The 19,502-nt window shown below is 43.9% G+C and overlaps 2 protein-coding genes across 3 annotated transcripts in view; one reads left to right on the forward strand and one right to left on the reverse strand.

Annotated features, from left to right (window-relative positions):
- Positions 1-2,676, forward strand: part of RBKS (ribokinase) — a 70,896-nt gene extending 68,220 nt beyond the window's left edge. Inside the window, exon 8 of the mRNA XM_032684417.1 lies at positions 1,432-2,676. Within this exon, the coding sequence (XP_032540308.1) occupies positions 1,432-1,605 (174 nt within the window). The 3' untranslated portion in view covers positions 1,606-2,676. The remainder of the gene's footprint in view (positions 1-1,431) is intronic.
- Positions 2,599-8,569, reverse strand: MRPL33 (mitochondrial ribosomal protein L33). Of its 2 annotated transcripts, none has more exons than XR_004356401.1 (4): positions 8,495-8,569; positions 7,642-7,660; positions 5,031-5,199; positions 2,599-2,915 (listed from the first exon to the last, which is right to left on the reverse strand). XR_004356401.1 is itself a non-coding variant. In XM_032684419.1 (4 exons), exons 1-4 carry the CDS (start codon positions 8,514-8,516, stop codon positions 2,866-2,868), a joined length of 198 nt encoding a protein of 65 aa, XP_032540310.1. In that variant the 5' UTR covers positions 8,517-8,567; the 3' UTR covers positions 2,599-2,865. The 2 variants fall into 2 exon arrangements, 1 of the variants encoding a protein (XP_032540310.1); XM_032684419.1 differs by having other exon boundaries at positions 5,031-5,137; positions 8,495-8,567.
- Between the last annotated feature and the right edge of the window lie 10,933 nt (positions 8,570-19,502).

Consider the following 19,502-nt stretch of genomic DNA (forward strand, 5'->3'; position numbering starts at 1 on the left):
AGGGTTCCCTTGCAGCGGCTACACTGCTCTGCCCTGTCAGCTGCTTGTAATGTTATGAAAACATTTCTGTGGAAGTGGCATTGTTTTGCCAGAATGATATCATATGCAGCTGATTTTAGGGTAAGTAGGAGATTAAGACTGAGAACCACTAGTACTCAAAACTGGAAAATTACTTTGCAGCCTTAACTTCTATTAGAAATTTTGCTCAGCTGTTTTAACTAAGTTTTTTCCAGGCCCTTTGTTCTTGTCCCATGACTCCTGGGGCCTATTTATTACAACTACAGAGGCAAAACCTCTCAGGGAAATAGTCCATATGCTGGTTCTGGAAAGAAATAAGATAATACTAGTGTCTCCAGTGTAATGCTTTTACTGGTGTAAAAGTATAATTAAAAACAGGGGACCTTAGGACCAGTTTTATGGTACTAGCAAGAATTGGTATCAGTCTGTCTTAGAAACCAAGCCAGTTTTAGGGGAGGAGGGGGGAAGGACACTGTGGACCAAAATGAGCAAATCAAGTTAAAAATGATAATCAATTAAGTTAAATTTTGCCAGTTGTTGGGGTCACTGCATAGCACTGAACATGGCAAAACAATAAAAAGCCCTCGGGAGGCAAACAGCTGTCATTCCCTGCTGCCCAGAGCAGAACCAGTGGTATCTGGGCTAGAGGGTCAGAGCCAAGCCAGGGCTGGTTGGTGCCCATGTGGTGCAGGCATACTCCCTACTCCCTGCCTCCCAAGGGTGCCCAAGGGGCAGGCAAGGCACAGCCTGGAGACGATCCTCAAGATGGCCACAGCTGCCGGAGGTCCAAGGGAATGTCACTGTCCTCCACCCCCAGGGTCAATCTCAGCAGAAGTGGCAAAGCTTGCCCCAGGAATAAGAGTGGTTTATGTGCCAGACACAGCACAGACCATGTTAGTGGGACCTTTTTAGTGAACAACAGCTAAGTTCTGGAAGCATCAAAATGTATCTCGTTCTGCAACGGATACCGCAAGCCACATGGCTTATTTTTTTCCCCTTTTCTCTGCCTCTTCTACCACTGACCTTTATGAAAAACAGAAGTTAAATAAGAGAAAAATAGCTTTAATGAAACATCCAGGTTGGGAAATCACAATCAGACACTCCAACAACAGGAAGTTTTGAAAGCAGTGTTTATAACAGCATCTTGCTGAACTGTAGTACACTTGCTTTTCTTTAAGTTTAAAGCCATATTGTAAATGCACACCTTGACTCAGCAGCTGGGCATAAGGGTAGTATTGGGGCATTAGTTTAACTTTGCAGAATTTCCTAGGCATAGAAAAGTGAATTAAACTCAACCCCTGAACAATTTCCTGACTCCTGCAACCAGTGCTGCAACCTCTGTCTTTCCGGTAAAGGCATCTGAATTGTTTCCCTGTGCAAATACATTTAAGCTTGTTTGTTATTTTATTCTAGGGAGCTGGAGACAGTTTTGTGGGAGCACTGGCCTTCTACCTGGCTTACTATCCCAAGTTATCCATGGAGGAAATGATCAGGAAGTCTAACTGCATCGCATCAGTAAGTGTCCAGGCATCAGGGACACAATCTTCATATCCTTACAGGAAGGACTTGCCTCAGGACCTTTTTTAATTGATTGTCTAGATCACTGTGCTGATTTTCTCATACCAGACAGCATTATTCTCCTAACTGCAAGGCGGTTCTCCTCTGCTGACTGGAAAGGCCAGAAAAGTCTCTTTGCTTCTTATTTCAGGAATCCTGTATTCCTGTTCTACAGTAGTAAGATGGGGTGGGGGTGGTGGGTCTTTCAAACACAGCACAGCAGGTCTCTCTGGCCCCACACAGCCTTTGGGCTTGTGGCTGTCCCACACAATGCACTGTACTGAACTACATAAAGTTTACAGCAAAACACCTGGAGGGTATTGGGCTCCTGGCAGTATTTTTACTGATTTTATCAGAACTTCTGATGGGCAATGGCAGCACATGAAGCAGTGTTAGCTTTGAGACTGCAACTTCAGTACTCAGCTGCAGACGCCAAGGCCAGCATGCGGCTCTCAACAAAGCTCCGTCCGTCAAGCCCGGGCACGTCTATGCCCGCTCGCCTCAGATGCAGCACTGTACCTCCCCACATTCTGGAAGGTGGAGGAAGGTCCCTCCAAATGAAAAGAGGACAAGAGTGCTACTGGAGGCAGACTTTTTTCTAGCCATATTGCTCTAAACATAGGCAAGCTAATTAAGGAAGAAAAGGTTCCAAAAACATCAGAGAAGTACTTTGGTTTCTTCATGTTTGACAAAAACCCAGGAGTGAAAAATCCATCCTACTAACCTGGCTGAAAATAATATAGCCCTTTTAACCTTGGTCACAGCTTATACAAAAACTCGTCTTACATGACTAGCTTCTCATTGCTTTTTTTCCTCAGAAGGAGCTGGTGCAACATTACCCCTCCAAGGAATGACACCAGCTTATGGTCACTACTGTCACATCTGTGGCTGGTAGGTTAGAAAAACTTGCAATCCTGCCATTGAATTCCTGCTGTGGAAAATGTTAATTTTTATTGCTTTATAAAACAATAGTTCCTTTGAAGATTACAGTCTCTTTCACAATGAAAAACACAGACAATGGGATTTGCTATTTAATTTTTTTTTTAATTGAGTACTGTAAAAATAACTCAAAAGATAAATAAATGTTACTGTGATGATCTATGTCCAGACATTAAGAATTTTCTCTCTCTACATTGTTTTATTCACAATGGCCTTCAAATCACAGGAGACGGTGATCCCAGTTCATTTCCTCTCTTTTCAGCCCATGTTGCTGGATTTCTGATTCAGCGTTCACCCCGTCCTCCCCCCAGACCATCCTCTCCTCATGTATAAATCAAGTCCAGTCACTGTTCACATAGAGCGGATTTTTCTCTTCTCTGTGAAGAGGACACGTTGTTTTGCTATAGGGGAAGAAAAAGAATCTGTTAAGAAGCCTGAAGTGTTAAAATTCAATTCAAGGAGCCCATGTCCCTTTTCCCCTGGCTGCCTTCACTGCTTAAATGAGTGTGGAGAAACTGACTGGCACAGCACTGTTGTTAACCAACTCTTGAAGGTGCTTTCACTTTACCACATGTAATTTTTAGTTCCTAAGAGGTCTACTTCACCTCTGTGAGAATAAGTATCAGGAGTGGAATGACTGAAAACATTCAACAACTGCTCTGTGTGACTACTCTGAGTCACAGCTGCTCCATACAGGGACAAAAATAGGTTCTTACTGCTTTCTACTACTTTTCAACTCCAGAGCCCAAACAACTACAGTTGATGAGCTGGATATAGCTGATCTCACAGTCTGCCTGACAAGTTAATGAAGTGTCCTGTGGATCTCTCAATAGGGGCACAAACTGACCCTGCCCCTAGCACCTGATGCAGATGTTGACAAAGTCACTTCAGCTACTGCTTAAGCATAGTCAATACATTACTAAAACCCAAAAATTACAAAATAAATTAAAGCAAAGCTTTTTAGTGTCATTTGAAAAGCATGTTTTGATTCAACTTCATTATATGAATTCCTTTGAAAGCTATGCAAGAGCAATCCACACAGTGACAAAATCTCTTCTTCCACATAAAAGTTTCGTTTTAAGAAATACTGCAGCTTAGTAACACATTCTGTCACTGCAGCTAGGAGGTAGTGAAACTTGGGCACTTCTGCCACTACTTCACTAAAAAGCTTCATTCTGTGGAGGACCCAGGTTTCTGAGAAGTACAAAACATAAGGTGAAAATGCATGCCAAGTGAAAATGCTTCCTAACATATTCCTGATGTGAGTTGTTATCCAGACTCAAATTTACTTCCCTTCACACATGCAGCACTTTCTCACATCAATTTCTCACTTGTATTCTACTACAGGCTACAAAGATCAGAGCTTAGTTCAGAAACCTACTACATGTTCTGTCTGAGCTCTTCACTTTCCTACAAGTTGCAAAGCTGCCAGAGGATCACTTTGCACAATGCTTCAATGCAGTAATTTGAATTTTTCTTACTCAAGAAAGCAGTCCAAGAGATTTCTAATTTCCCTTTTGTATGGAATTCAAAAGGAAAGGCACAACCTCCATCAGCTTTGATGAGAGCGTATTGCTTCTCTGGTGGTTTCTCTCACTTGTAATAAAGCTGTTGTACTATTAACTCTAAGAATGAAAAGGTAGTAGTCATCTAAGAAGCACATAAAATTATGAGAAAAAATAAGCTTGAACCACATAACTACTGGCCATGCATTATATTATCTACTTGGAGCTGCTTACTACATTTCTTTAGTCTATAGCTTTAAATAAGCCTTTTTTGCATTACCTCCACCATGCATGGTCTGGTTTAAGTTCTAAGTTTACCCAAATTAAGCTTTTTAACATTAAATTCAGCTTTTAAAGTTAACTACAGAAACTTGAACTCTTAGTCAACTTTTAAAAAGCTGGGTGAGCAAATGGCAGTTTGGCAAGTGCTATAACCCCCCCCAACAAATCAGATTCTTAAGCTAAGAAAATTTGCGAGGACCAAAGGAATATAAAGGAACCCATTAACTGTCATCTGGAGAGTGGCATCGTTTGTGGAGGAGGAAGAACTTGTGTTTACTTGTTTAAAAGAAAAAGTCCATTTTGTAAGTGATGGTTAAAATTTGTTGTTCAGAACAGCCATGGCAACTTAAAAGAATGCTTCTGTTGATGCATACTTCGTGACTGCTTGTTGGAGGTAGCACAGTCTAGCAAACCACACAAAGAAACAGAATGAAAGAACTCCTGTGTCACTTGGCTTTGCCAGTGACATGTGGCATGGCTGTCATCAAAGTCTCTGATGTGTCAGGCAAGTCATTACTTTGTTTCCCTGCCACAATCTGTAAAATGAGGGTAATGCTTACTTCCCACTGGAATGTCATGAAGAACAGCAACTGTACAGTCATCTGAGTATGAAGCATGTTATGACATATTCTGCTTAGACGGGAAAAATTCTGTTACATTCAAATCTTTTGCCCCACACGGTCAGAGAAGTTTATAGAAAGCACACTGACTTTTTCCCCAAGCTCTTACCAATGGGATCATATCTCAGTAAGACCAGTTTTTCCTGTAGTCGGAGTCTCCTGATGTTGAAACAGAAGCCCGTCTCCGCGGCACTTTTCATCCTCACCAGAACGTATCTAAAGTCAGAGGGATGTCTCTGTGTCAATGCACAGGCACTCAGCTACAGCCTGTACCACGTCTGCCAGGGCACAGGCAAATGGACAAGGTTTAAGCATAAACAATTTGGCACAATCGCATAAGATACTCTGTTTCAGCTTCAAGGACGTTCTAGACGGGAGCATCAATACCAGATTTACAACAAGACAAACAAGCCCACTATAAACCATAAGCTCCAGCATCAAGTTTAGTAAACAACTCTTGAACAGGATACAAGCCCAGAGAGAAGGAGCTCCTCCACAGAACAGTGTGGCAGGAGGAATAAAAGCACGAAAGAAAAAAAGAAATGAGAAAAATCAGCACAGAATTGAGTCATTATGGCTTAAAAGATAATGGCAAGAGAGGAAGGATGATGGTAGTTAAAGATGTTCAGGCTGTAGATAACACTGTATCAGACTATCACTTCCACATGCAGAGAGGAAGCTGAACAGATAGGCTGGAATAAGAGATGTGCAAAAGGAGAAGCAGGACCCCTTGGCACCATTCATCCCACTAGATACAGAGCTTGATGTTAACCCAGCCACAGGAACCTCCTTCCCACTGCAGGGCTCTCGGTTTGTGGGGTGGGCTGGAAGCACCTGCAGTGTCCTCGGAGCAGGGCAAGTCAGGAGACTGAAAAAGCTGCCCCCCACCCCCAGCCTGGAAGTATGCCAAGATCCATGCAACTTCCCAGACATAGGGCATCTTCTGAAGTCTCAAAAGAAAGGTAAAACCCTTTAACCATTCTGTAAATTATGTCTTTCTCTTCCATTGCAGTAAAGAGATGGACACATCTCTGCATGTGGGCTTTGAGTTCAGTTTCCATTTCCCTGCATTTTCCTGTTTCTAATACAGAATGGCCACTCAAAATTAACCTGTTCTTCCTCACTTGTGCAGCTTCGACTAGTGTACTTCCTTGAACAGAAAATCACTGGATTCCTGCAGATTAACTGACCAAGCATATTCTTGGGATTATCCCCGGTTACTGTCCTCTCCTGTACACTACTGCAGGTGTGCTGTGAAGCCCCAGTGACCACAAATACTCCCTCCCCTATACCTCACCCACTTCCTCAAAGTTTCTGTGCAGTTTCCTCTTTCTGGGAGAATCAGTGTTATCAGTTTGACCAGGCCTTGAAATTCTTGTGCTCCACACATCTGAGGCCAAGCCCATTCCAAACACACCTTGTTCAAAAAAATCACTCCCCAATGAAGAAATGTAACTGGGAGCAAAGGCAGAAAACAACACTAGAAAGCTATTGGGGCACAGGGAGAAACCCAAGGCAAGTTCAGAAGGATAAATATATAAACATAAAATATTCCTGAAGCATATATGGAACTATAAAGAACAACAAAAAAACCATCAGGATAAAAAAATAAAATGGGGTGTGTGGCAGAAATCCCTACATTACCATTAGTACCACCATTTAAAACAGCTACTTTTTCACCTCACAGAAACCTCCTGCTTTGCTGTGTTTGTTTTTGTGAACAGTAGAATACTCAACAGTTGAACTGTCCTCTGTCAGGGACATAGTTGGGAAGTATGTCTTAATTTAAAACCCTGACAATTGCGCAGAAATTCTGTAAGAGAAGAATCTCCTCAAACCCTGCAAGTGGTTGGTACTGGCTCTGTTGGGGGCTGGTCTTAAAAAAAACAAAATACAGAAAATGTACGAAAGATAATACACTCATACAGAATGCAACTTCTGGGAACGGGAAAACAGGAATGTGTTCATGTAAATGTATCACTTTAGCCCCTTGCATTTGTCTAGCTAATTTTCTTTAAAATAGCATTTTGGATGCAAGTAATTTTCTCCACATAGTCTTGTCTCCTTGTGTCCATACTGTAAGAGTATCTGTGTGCTTCAAGTATATGTTCCTTCCTTTCAAAGCCTTAACACACCATCAGCTTTCTTTACAGGTTGGAGGACTGTGACTAATTTTCTTCCAGACCTCAATAACATCTCTCCTGAGCTGGACTACAGAGCAAACCAAGACACCCAGAGCACTGACCGCATGCTGTCCACTCCTAGGAAGTGCTCTGCCCACTGTCTAGGGGAAAGCTTCAAGGCACCTGCCCAAAGTTCAGCCCACAGACAACAAAGACCCACACTGTAGCTCAGTCTGCTCTCCTCAGCTAAAAAGGTATGAAAGGTAAACAAGAGCAAGAATATGCAGATAATTTACATCCTCTCTTCAATCACGGAGCTTCCCCCCGCACAAGGTGCTTTGGATATTACAGCTCAGATCAGTGCAACAGCCCACGGGACAAACTTGCCTTTGCTGCAATTTCAGAACCCAGTGAGGTGTTTCACACCATTCTATACTTACCTGTGAGAAGACACACATGCAGGACAGAGAAGAGGCAGCTAGACTCAAGGTCTGCAATTCTCTCAGGTATATTAAAAAAATTTAGAGAAGCCTAACATTCTGTAAAGATACAGGGTGGTACCCAAAACCCAAAACTGGTTAGGAAAACATCACTTACTTAGATTTGCTCTTGGCCACTGGTGGTTTTTTTGCAGCATGAAGAAGAGAAAAACAAAAGAAACAGTTATCATTTTATCTTGCTTCCTTTATATGTTACATATAGAATTTTCCACCGCCTGCCTTTGCGAAAGCCGCAGATAGACAGTGGAAAGAGCTTTCCTGTCACAATAAACACCACTCATCCGTCCATGTGATGTCAGCTGCCTGCTCCTTCTGCCATCATACCACCTTTGTAGGTGTCTGTGCAAATACAGTGCTCAGCATGACAGGCTGCACTTGCTGCAACCTCCAGATGTTTTCAGTAAGTTTTCAGCTTCAGTGATTAGTATCAATTCTCTAGGTTAGGACAGATATGGATAACACTGCAGCCCCACTCTTCCCGACTTGCTCACGCCCACTCCTGCTGCAGTTCCTGCCGTGGTGCCAACGCAAAGCTGTGCTTGGCCAGCGGATGAACCAGGGCAGGGAGCTGTTCTCACGTGAGCCTGACCTTCTCACAAGGTTTTCAGTCCCCCCGAGTTAACCCACCACACAGCATGAAACAGGCTGAATTATTTCTGTCAGCTCACCGCATTTAAAATAATAATATATCTACAGCATAAATGCAAAACTGCGCTAAAATTAAAAAAAAAAAAAAATGCTCATCTACATTGTGTCTGTGCACGTCGTGTTTAGGTCACCCTGAGCTTCCCCCGGGGCTCGCCGAGGGAGGGGCAGGGCAGGGAAGGGCAGCGCAGGTCACGCCGCCGTCGAGCCGCCCGCCCACTCCCACGGCCGCCCCCGCCCTGCGCCCGCTCCGCCCGGCCCTGATCCCGACCCTGGCCCCGCTCCGCCCCTCACGGGCCACTCACAGGCCGCCGCCGTCAGAAACATCGCGCCGGTGCCCCCCGAGCCGCCCCGGCCGCGCCCGCCCCTTCCGCTCCCCCGAACCGCGTCCGGGGCGCGGGGCCGGGCCAGGGCGGGGCGGGGGCGGAGCGTTCCAGCCCGACGGGGCGGTTCCGCCGGCGCTGTCCGTGTCCGTGACGGTGCCAGTGCTGGGCAGCAGAGCGTTGTACAGCCGAGCATTGTACAGCCGAGCATTTTACAGCCGAGCATTGTACAGCCGAGTTCTGGCGGCCAGGAGGCCCAGTAGTATCGTAGGGTGCATCGAGAACAGTGTGGCCAGCAGGTTGAGGGAGGTGATCCTGCCCCTCTGCTCAGCCCCAGTGAGGCCGCATTTGGAGCGCTGTGTCCGGTTCTGGGCTCCTCAGTGCGAGAGAGACATGGAACTCCCGGACAGGGTCCAGCGGAGAGCCACAAAGATCATTAGGGGTATGGAGCATCTCTCTTATGAGGAGATTGCGGGAGCTAGGCCTGTTTAGTTCAGAGAAGACTGAGAAGGGATCTCATTAATGCATATAAATATCTCAAAGATGGATGCCAAGAGGGTGATGCCAGGCTTTTTTCAGTGGTGCCCAGCGACAGGTCGAGGAGTAATGGACATAAATGAAAACACAAGAAGTTCCACCTCAACATGAGGAAGAACCTTACATTGAAAGTGGCAAAGGATGGTGAGGCAGAAAAGGCTGCCCAGGGAGGTTGTGTAGTCTCCCTCCCTGAAGGCATTCAAAACCCACCTGGATGTGTTCCTGTGTTACCTGCTCTAGGTAACCCTGCCTTGGCAGGGGGGTCGAACTGGATGATCTCCAAAAGTTCCTTCCAACCCTAACAATTCTGTGATTCTGTGATCTCCCCACACAGACTGAGCCAGCCATGTGCCTGCAGCCTGTCCAGGTGTCTGGTGGTGGCTCACAGTAGCCGGGCCCGTGCAGAGGGGGCTGTGCCTGGCCTTGACGGCCCCACAGCCTGGGCCCTCCGACCAGCAGCATGTCCAGATCCTGCTCCACTGCCTGGAATCATAGAGTAGTTTGGGTTGGAAGGGACCTTAAAGATCATGTCCTTCCAACCCTCCTGCCATGGGCAGGGACACCTTCCACTAAACCAGTTTGCTCAGAGCCCCAACCAACCTGCACATGGCCAGGTCACATTGAGTTTCTCATCAACCAACACCCTGAAGTCCTTCTCCTCAGGGCTGCTTTCAATCCATTCTCTCATCCTTTGGTGCATCTTAGGCATGGGAGTATCTTCGTTTGCGAAGCCTAGCCATGAGGTTGCCCAGGGGATTGGCGGAGTCACTATCCCTGGAGATGTTTAAGAGGTGTCTGGATCTGGCGCTGGTTGATATGGTTAGTGGTTTATGGGCTACACTGGTAGTGCTGCTTTGACGATTGGACTTGATGATCTTAAAGGTCTCTTCCAACATTGATGATTCTATGCTTCTATGATCTGCTAACCTTTGCCTGCCTGTGTTCCCTTTCCTGTAAAAAAAGGGAATGCTGCTATGGTGTCAAAGTCCCCAGGGCATTAGACAACTAAACCTATCAGTATTTATAAGATACTGTGCAAAAACCATGGGCAGGGAGGCTCACGGCAGGCACCAAGGCAAGTTTTCATGTTCTCTGACTTGTTAGATAATTAACTATAAGTTATTATCTTCTAAAAAATTCACAGAAGTTCTGTGGCTTACTCCTCTTCCATCATTTAGGTAAACTGTTAATGATGGAATTCAAGTCCTTGAATATTTAGCAATTACTAAGGCAATAAAAATGTCAGCTTGACATATTTAGATGGAAAAGAAGACTTAGAATTTATAATAACATGCAGTTAATTTTATATTCTATGGCATGAAAACAAATGGCTGACCCTATAAAAGATTGGAGCAAGACGACATCTCCAGGAAAGCATTGCTGCTTTTGTCAAGTGTTTGCTTCATATGTTGTTCCTTATTTCAATTCAATCATTTCCAAATACTTCCTCTTAATGATACAACATTTCAGTCTTTACTATTTGGCCTTCAGAAGTATAAATCTAGTAGTTACATAATCTGCCCATGAATATCAGAGTGAGAACTTGAAAACATTCAGGATGATAAAATGTGAGTGCTGGAAGACTCCTTCTCTTTGATCTGTGTTATTGCCTCAGTCAGAGCACAGACTGAAATGGAATGGGATTGCCAACCTCCTGACTTCACTGCCAGGAATATAAATCAACATTAAAGATGATTTTTAAATGAAATAGCAACTTAAACATTTGTAGAAACACATCATCAAATAGAGGTTATACTGCCTCGTTTTAAACCTCTTGCCTGTTGGCAAAAAGAAAACTGTTCCAGTGACATTTTCTCTGCTCTGCTGTGACAAGGGCTGCATAAATATAGACTGTGGATTAGAATAGACTTCAGCAATCTTCCACTTCCTTTCTAAGCAGCCTCTTCTGCAGACAATTTTCCATAGCTATGGGTAAAAACCAGGGAGTCTGAAACTGGTATGTGTGACAAGGTGGTGACAGTATAGCATGCTTCTGATGGCAGCAGTCATAGCTGACCTTGAGGAAAAGTCAGCCTGGCTGGAGCAAAGGAGGGAGAGTCAGAATTTCTGACCCAACTCCGATACAGATTTGCCATGTGGGCTAGGATAAGTCGTGTACTTTGAGATCTTTGATGGCATGTGCAATGCAAATGCAGATTTTTCTTTCAACTTTGCCTAGAGAAAGCAAGGAGTGCTTCTCTGCGTGCTTGCTTAAAGAGAAGTCACTCATGACACCAGCGGAGAAGTTGTTGGTGCCAAACTGATCAATGTCACTCCGAATAAAACATAGGGTGGGTTTTAATCTTGCTAGAAAAACACCAATTTGTCATAGTATAATCTAACAGATTCTTTACATTTTTACGCTTTGCATTCTAGGCTGAGCCCTCTTTCACCTCCAGGAAGTGAGGGGAAGGCTGCTGCCTGCCAAGAAAGTGCAGTCAGGTTTCTGGCACACACTGGGCAGGCAGAGGGCTTGTGTCTAAGGTTGGCAGGAGTGATGCTTCTTCAAGTGCACATGGTGCCTCCAGTCAGTCATCACTTGAAAAAGTCACAGAAGAGGAGAGATGGGCAGCAGATTAAATGTTTGCAAGGTAAATATCCTCTTGGCACTAGATCTTCTACATGAGTTACTGTCAATTAATGCATACAAAAGCCAATGCTGGAAACAAGAGAATAACACTAAAGCCTGGGAAAAGTTCCACATGTCCTTCCTGGTTTCCCACAAAAAACAAGTGAACAGCTAACTAAGCCAAAAAACGCACACAGCTCGGTGGACATAGTTTTTAATCAGTCAGGCTACTTTCTCCTCCCTTCTTGCTTTCCCTTTCTCAGCGTGTTACCACTTAGCAGGGTTCTGCTGTCCACAGTGTTGAACAAACACTCACGGGCACTATTGTACAAATCACTCATCCCAGATAACAGACAGATTTTTACATTCCTTCTGCATATCTGAATCCATTATCCCAAGAGGGCCCATAAGAAAATGGGTATTAGCTTAATGCAGCTCTGAAAGAGGAACTGTTCAGGTCAGGAGAGCGGGAATGATGGAAAGAGCCATCTGAATTGATGAATCACTTTAAGCCAGTGACCAAATCCATTTCAGCTGCTGCTGGCCTGTTTGAAGTGAGCTGGTGATGGCCTTTGTCCTAGTTCTTAGGGATGTCCATGGCACAATATCAGTTTATTTGCTGGTAACCTTGTTAGAAAAGGTGGAAAAGCAATGGGCGTGGATGGTTCCCTTCTTACCTCCAGAGCTTAGTGCCCCCAGATCAGATGCGGGGCACTCTGTGTGGTAGGTTAGGGCACAACTCTGTTTTCGAGGATTTCCCTGTACCCTGTGTATTCTTTCTAGAGCATTGGTCTCTGGATCTGTTCCTGAAGCTCCTTTCCCCGGCACTGACGTCATTCATATGTAAGGGGGGAAGAACAAAGACAGCGCTCGCCTGTTTCTTGTGTGATTTTTCAATACCCATTTCCCAATCCCAACGTCCAAAGTAACAACATCCTTTCAAACCGCCCCCTCTTGAAATGCCACAGTAGTCAAACAGCTGCAAATCAGAACACCTTGTAAACAAGTGACTGAAATCCCGTGGGATGCCCGAGGGCTTGGGCACGTCTCAGAGTGATTATAGTTCCTGCTATACAAATTGGAGTCCATGTAGCACAGTTTGTGCCAACTCTGAGCTCTTGCTTTTTATTTTTAGTCCTGTTTGTCGAGGGGTTCTCATAATGAAAAGAATGACGTTTGGTATCAGTGACACACAGATAAAATTAGATAGTAGCCAGAAGTGATCCTACGACTAATCCTCCCCACTGAGGCTTTTTCCACGAGCTTTGGGATCCTGTAGGCCTCAAGCACAGCTTTTCTCTGGGTGAATTTCACTTCCCATCAGCAGGCAGCCGAAAAATTGGACTCGCATGGGATGTATATGCAAAAGAAATGAATGTCATTGTCATTGCGTATGCCAACAGCTGGGACCATCTGGGACACTAAAGACAACAGTGTCTAGATGTGTACAGCTGATTGAAGGTTGTTTTTAGCAAGCCTTCTTCCCTTTTTGGGGAAACAAGGCTTTTGCCTTCCATGCATGGAGTTTTGTATTCAAAGCAGCTTTAAGTCATCATCCGGGCTCAGTCCTGGGAGTGATTAGTCCCCCAGACATAAGACACCCATACCGATGCTGAAGATACTATTCCTTTCTTTGGAAGAAGCTGCCTAGGGGAAAGAAAAAGATAGAAGGTGCATTAGATTACATTTCTAAAGTAGATCTCTCAGGAAAGCAGGATCAGTTCTCATTTGTTTTGGCTTTTGTTTTTCCCCCTTCTAAACTTTGGATTGCTTTCATTTTTACTACACTGTAAAATAGGAAAATACAAGAGGTTAACTGGTCAGCAGATGCTCTCTATTGCCTAGAAATAATGAAGGTACACTAGGCAGTGTACATAGTGTACCTTCAAAGGAAGTTGCAGTTGTTTGCTGTGTAGCACAAAGGGATTTAGCTGTGGTATTATGGCAAAAAAGAGTGTATCAAAATCAAAGCGGTGAACCTGTGAGGCCAGGTACTTTTAAGCAGGTAGGTAAAGGCAAGGGGAGTGGATAATTATGTAATGTGAACATGGTGTGACACAGATAGGGGATGAAATTTTTTCCTCTTGTAGCTTATTGGAGGAGAATGGATCAAGTGCTTGGATGTGGTTCACTTTATGTCAAAAATCTACTGTGGAATGAATTGGTGTATCGCTCCCGTCACTCCTTGGCAAGTGGGTATCTTTAGCTTTAAGCCAGAGATCAACTCTAAGGGAAAACAGGTGGTTCAAGTGTGCAAGTGCATGTGGTCCTTGCCATTTTTTAATTCTAGAATAAAAAAGTCTTCTAGAGAACCAGAGGAAGACTAGGACTTTCTGCATCCTGTGGCCTCCCTAAAGACTTTCTCACTTGAAGGAAGGTCACAGGGTTCAAAGCTGCTTCTCAAGTGCAGCTCTGTAGCATTGCTGTGATGTCATGCATTATTATAAACAAGTTATTATTTCATTCAGTGTTTTGGGAAATGATGGGACTGGAACAATACACCCACAGTAGTTCCCTCCCTCATCCCGGCAGACACTTTAGTGAGTTACTTATGAGCTGTACCTCACTGACTGATGTCTGTCTGTCTGTCTATGTCTGGTAATAACGTGTCTCTGGGGAATTTGGAGTAGGAGTATTGGTGGATTTTCTGAAGGGCAGAGAGCTGGGAAGGAGGAGAGGGACATAAATTTGTGGTGTGATGTGGTTTGATGGCTGCTTGATCTACGAACTGAGAAGGCCCCAGGGCTTCATAGCTGCAAGCACTGAATGCATCATCGCTCCTTTTTCAATGTGTTTGTGCTTCTGAAGCCAGTCACTCATTTACACCTGATGGGATAAAAGAAAAACAGAGTTAAGCAGGGCAGTGTTCCATTCATTTCTGTCTGGTTAGCTCAGATTTGTGCTAGATCTGCGATGAACTCTTAAAAAAAATAGGAATCATCATAAAGGAACAGGTACTAGAAATGAGGTTCAGCAAGTGTGTATGTAAAAATCTGTTTGAAGTCTTAGGCTCTTGCATAACTGTCTCTGGCTACTTCCCTAAACTCTTCATCTGCTGTAGTTTCCCTAGACTCATTTTACTTGAAAATATACAAGCAACTTGAAAGCCCTAATGATGCACAGTGTGTGTTCTTTGACCTTTGAACAATCTCTGCAAAGAGACTGTCTTTCCTCTTTTCTATTTTGTAAGCATTGTCCACGTGGCCTTGCCCTGTCACATCCCCAGATATAAAGAATTAGCCTCCCTCCTGTAGAGGGGAGGCAGTCCACTAGGTTAAGAAGACAAAGACTATAACAGTGTTCACAGGTGTCCTGGTGCAAGGGTCTTGTTGATCACTGAAGGTATATGTACACTTCAGTCAACTTTTAGCCCATGTTAAACTCTTCAGTGCTGTCAAACTGCTAGATCAAACAATTTAAAGGTAGCTCAGGCTATCTGGCTGGAAATATTCCTTGTCTGACAAAGAACAAGCTATTGCCCAACATCATTAGATAGACTAAGATGTTCTTGAACAGCCCACAAAACAAAGCTAGACTGAATCACATTTTCTCCAAGAGTTATCCTACCCAAAGGAATCAGAAAAAGCATTCACCTTCCTTTTTTCCCGAACTCTTAAACATGGGCTTTAACCTCACCATTAGAGGAAATGCTGCTCTTCCCAACTGTGAAGATCAGTAAGAGACAAGGTGTTGCTCCCTAAAGGTAACTGATCCCTTTACTCTAGTCCACCTCTTTAAGGCTGCCTTGCTATCTAGTCCAACCTCATTACATGTCCAAGGGGCATAGTTGCCTAAAAATCAGATATGTAAATATGATGAAGACATGGCCCATAGCATCTGACCTTAGAAAAATTCCTGCCTGCTCACATGACCCAGTCTATACTGGGATAAGACTGGCAGGTTGATATTCCCAGCCCTACCCTGCCTTATCTTCTGATGATCTAGTTCTGGGTAACTGAAGGTCTCACCACTTCCTCAGCACAAAAATACTCTTGCATCATTTTGAAATCCTGATGCTGCCACTGAAGTGTGCACATAATCCAGTACAGTCTGTAGTGACCTTGTGCTTGCATGTAAAGTGGTGGTCAGGACATTTCATGCTAGCAGTAAACCAGAAGAATTTACTGGAAAAGGGATTAAATTTGTCTTCAAAGTGTCTGCAGAGCCAAATCAATTCCAAGAGTTTTCTGAGCTGCTGAACAACCAGAGGCAATGATTGCACTTCTCTGTTGCCAGTTGCAGCCTTTTACCTCTTCTAGGCAGGAACTGTCTTCTACCCTGTATTTGTACAGCTGCCAGTGTTGTTGAACCCTCTGCACCAATATGATGGCATTGTGAGCCTCCACTTGCAGAGCAGTCGGCAGGACACCCCTCCAGCTGCCCTCCTGTCTGCAATACCTGTGAGTGAAATACAGGCAAATGCATTTGAGTTAGACGCACATCTGATGCCAACTGCATCTGGCAACCACTCTGGTACTGCAGAGGACTGCCCCAGGATTTCTAGTTATTTTTAATTCTGCATCAGATTGGACCCAATTGCTCCTGGTTAGAGATCTTTTTGCAATAACAAACTAAGATTACATGAAGAGCTTAAAAAAGAATTTCATCCCTCCAGGGCTAAATTACTTCCACTTATATACAACTGTCATATCTTTAAAGGGCAAACCCAGAAAGCTAACACTGTAAAATATAACTATACAACTGAGATTATCTGCCTGCCTTCTCTAGGCAATCACATCTCATATCTATAAGGTCTTTCATAGCAAAAACCAAAATTCAAGCTAAGTGGATGGAATAGTAGGAAACAACAGCTTGGGAGGAGGTGTATTTGATTGCTGGAGCCAGTTACAAAGACAAACCTCAAACACCATACGACTCCTTTTACACAGCATCTCACTCATATCTGGTGAAACCACTCTGTGCTCACCCAGACTTTGCAAACTACTAGTCACCAACTGAGAAAGGCATGGTGACATGCATGTTATGGAAGCATCTGACACTGGCAAACTATTCACTTCCATATGTAGCTCAGAATCCATTCCAGACATTTTATAACTGAGTATTTTTCATGAAATAATAATTGGAAAGCTGGGAGAATAAAACCCCTCTGTACCAATTTACCTGTCCCCCAGGTGGTCTCATGCTGTTCAACTAAGCTTTAGGGAATTTAACTAAAAGAAAAGTTATACAGGAACATGAAGAGGCTACACCTTCCCTACACTTTTTGAATATTCCCAGTCATATGATGAGAGGGTAGTCATGTTTTACACAGTGGCTGCATTCAACCCTGATTATATACCTGGATTAATAATTGAAGCACTTAACCCCAGGGGCAAATGGATTTCCCTGAAGAACAGAAACTATGGATGGGGGAGCTCAACACAACAAACGTCTAGTAGCCCTCTGTTCAAAAATTTTCCTGTGAAGAAAATTTTGCTCTCTTCAGAATTATTGTCTATTTTCCTCTTACCCCCTTTTCAGTGATTGCACTGGAGAAAAGTGGAAGGGGAGAAAGGAAAGATGAGGAAAAGAGTAACCATTTTTCACTGGGTTTGGTGGTTTTTTTACATAAAAAATAATCAAGTAATTTACATAGAAAAGTCTGCAGGTTTCAGATTTTCATCCAAAAAAGGGAAATTTCCATATTTTTTTTTAGTTCTGCCTATGGAAAATATCCCCTGTAGGGTTTTTTTGGTGGTTTCCTTTTCGTTCTTTTTATGTGAAGTCAGGATCCAGCACTGGATTGTCTTCAGAGAACAGCACATTGAGACCAGTGACTAACTGGTACCTTGACAAGAATCCTAGCCCATTCTCCAGCCACAATAGTATCTTACAACTCCAGCTGCTGTAAATGTTTGGGTGGCTCTTCCCCAGGGCTGGACTCTGCACGGTCCCTCCCCGGAATGATATGAGAACAGATTTTGACAGCCAGTAACCGAAAAGTCTCCTTCACTGAGAGAGTTAAAACATCACTGCCTGCTCATGGCTCTCTGCAGTTGGCTTCTTTCTTCCCAGTAAATCTCCTGGCATTAGGTATCACTGACATCATGTCAGACTCTCTGTAAGGGTCTAGATGGTCCTCTAGTGAAATGCTGCTGTGGCTGAATTCTGCCCTACTGTCAAGTCTGTGAAGGTCCTGATTTGGGCCCTGCATGGAGATGCTGAGTTCAGCTTACAGGGATCTGTATGATTTCTTTGTCAAACACACTCAGCTGTGAGTGGATGTGAGAGTGCCAGCAGGTTGGTCAGTAGTCCTTCCGGAGTGCCAGCCTGTTTGGCAGCACGGCCTTGTACAGGGGCTTGGGCTTTGGTGATATGAGTGTAAGCTTAGAAACAGAGCATCTGTGTCTCCCTACTACATATGTTTGTATCAAATGTAGCTGTATCCCTCCCAATAAAATCCCAAGATTTAGAGAGACTGAATCACTTTAGGCCTCATGGGTTCATTCAGTCAGATGCAATTTAACATTTAACTTTTTTAAGAGATCTACTGGTTGCCAATCTTGGCTTCATTTTCTCATTCTTAGAACTGCTGAGCAGAAAGGTCAAACAGTGTGAAATACAACAAAGAGCAAAGTCCATTTGCTTGATTCTGATGTTTTCCTCAAGAAAGGGAACAACTTGCAATTGGTGATGTGGTCCAGGACATGTGGAGTATATAACCTTCCATAGCTCTGCTGCAGTCTCAGGTTAACAGGGAAGATGGAGTAGCTGCCTGCTCTGCTGTGTTCATTGCCATCGCTTCCTGTGAGGTTGTCTCTGTTCCAGAAGGAACCTGTAACCCACTGACTGATCAACAAAAATTAGGTAGGAGTGGCTGAGATTCTTCAGAAAAATGACTGTGGCTATCCAGGAATCATGAACAGTGGGACAGCACACACACACACACATAGACCATCTTCAATTGCATTTGCACCCAGGATTCCTTCCTCTTTGGACACGTGTGATTGCTCCATATGCATGGCTCAGAGTTGTCACTGGGGAAAAGCTGCATCTCCCTAGCCTCTGACTCTCCTACATGAAATGATACCCATTCCCAGTGAGGAGAAATGAGACAGTCCAGCAATTGTTTGGTATGAGCAGCTGAACCATTTTGAAAATCTAGACTAAAACTCCCAAAACAAAGATGTAACCACCAAGGCCTGGATCTTCAGCTACATGGCTTTCTGCTGAGCTCACTGGCATCCTCAAGAGGTTTCCCACTGATTTCAATGAGTTTTGTAGAGGGAGTTTTGGCTAAAAAACAAAGCATAAGGGGTTGGGCTGAGGTCTTAACCTTATACCATCCAACCTTAGACACTTAAAGTCCCATGCACTGCTGTAGTCAACTAGGGTAATGTGCCACTCTAGGCAGCAGATGAAATTGTATCTCTTTCCATTACAAGTAGTCTGGCATGAGAACTAAAGTTTAGGTCTTTCAGTTAAGTGCCTTACTTTAGGCGGTCGTTCTATGTGGCCTCAAGTGGTTAATTTTCTGTGTACCTCTTGGCATCTCTGAGATAAGGACAGTTTTATCTTCCCATATAAAAAAGAGCTGGAAGTCTTTGCAAACAAGAGAAGTGATTATACTTCAGTAAAGCAACCCCATTGTCAAAGGAATCCACACACATGCGCTTCTGTCTCTTCACCAGTCCCTCTCTTCTCTTCCAGTACAACCACATTACCACATTACCAACTGACTTGAGTGTCCTAACCATTGTTCATTCATATTTATTTCAACTCCAACTAATGTTCAGTCCAGAGGCTAAGAGCTCTCTGCAAGACTGGTTTCAAGTAGATACACAAAGAAAGACAGCTGAGCAGGGGGCCTGTTTCCCTTCTAGCAGCTTTTGTTATTATTGTAGATGTGAAATCCACTAATAGGGTGGCGACTGAACCGATGTG

Source organism: Chiroxiphia lanceolata, chromosome 3, assembly GCF_009829145.1.
Source record: "Chiroxiphia lanceolata isolate bChiLan1 chromosome 3, bChiLan1.pri, whole genome shotgun sequence".
Classification (NCBI taxonomy): Eukaryota; Metazoa; Chordata; class Aves; order Passeriformes; family Pipridae; genus Chiroxiphia; species Chiroxiphia lanceolata.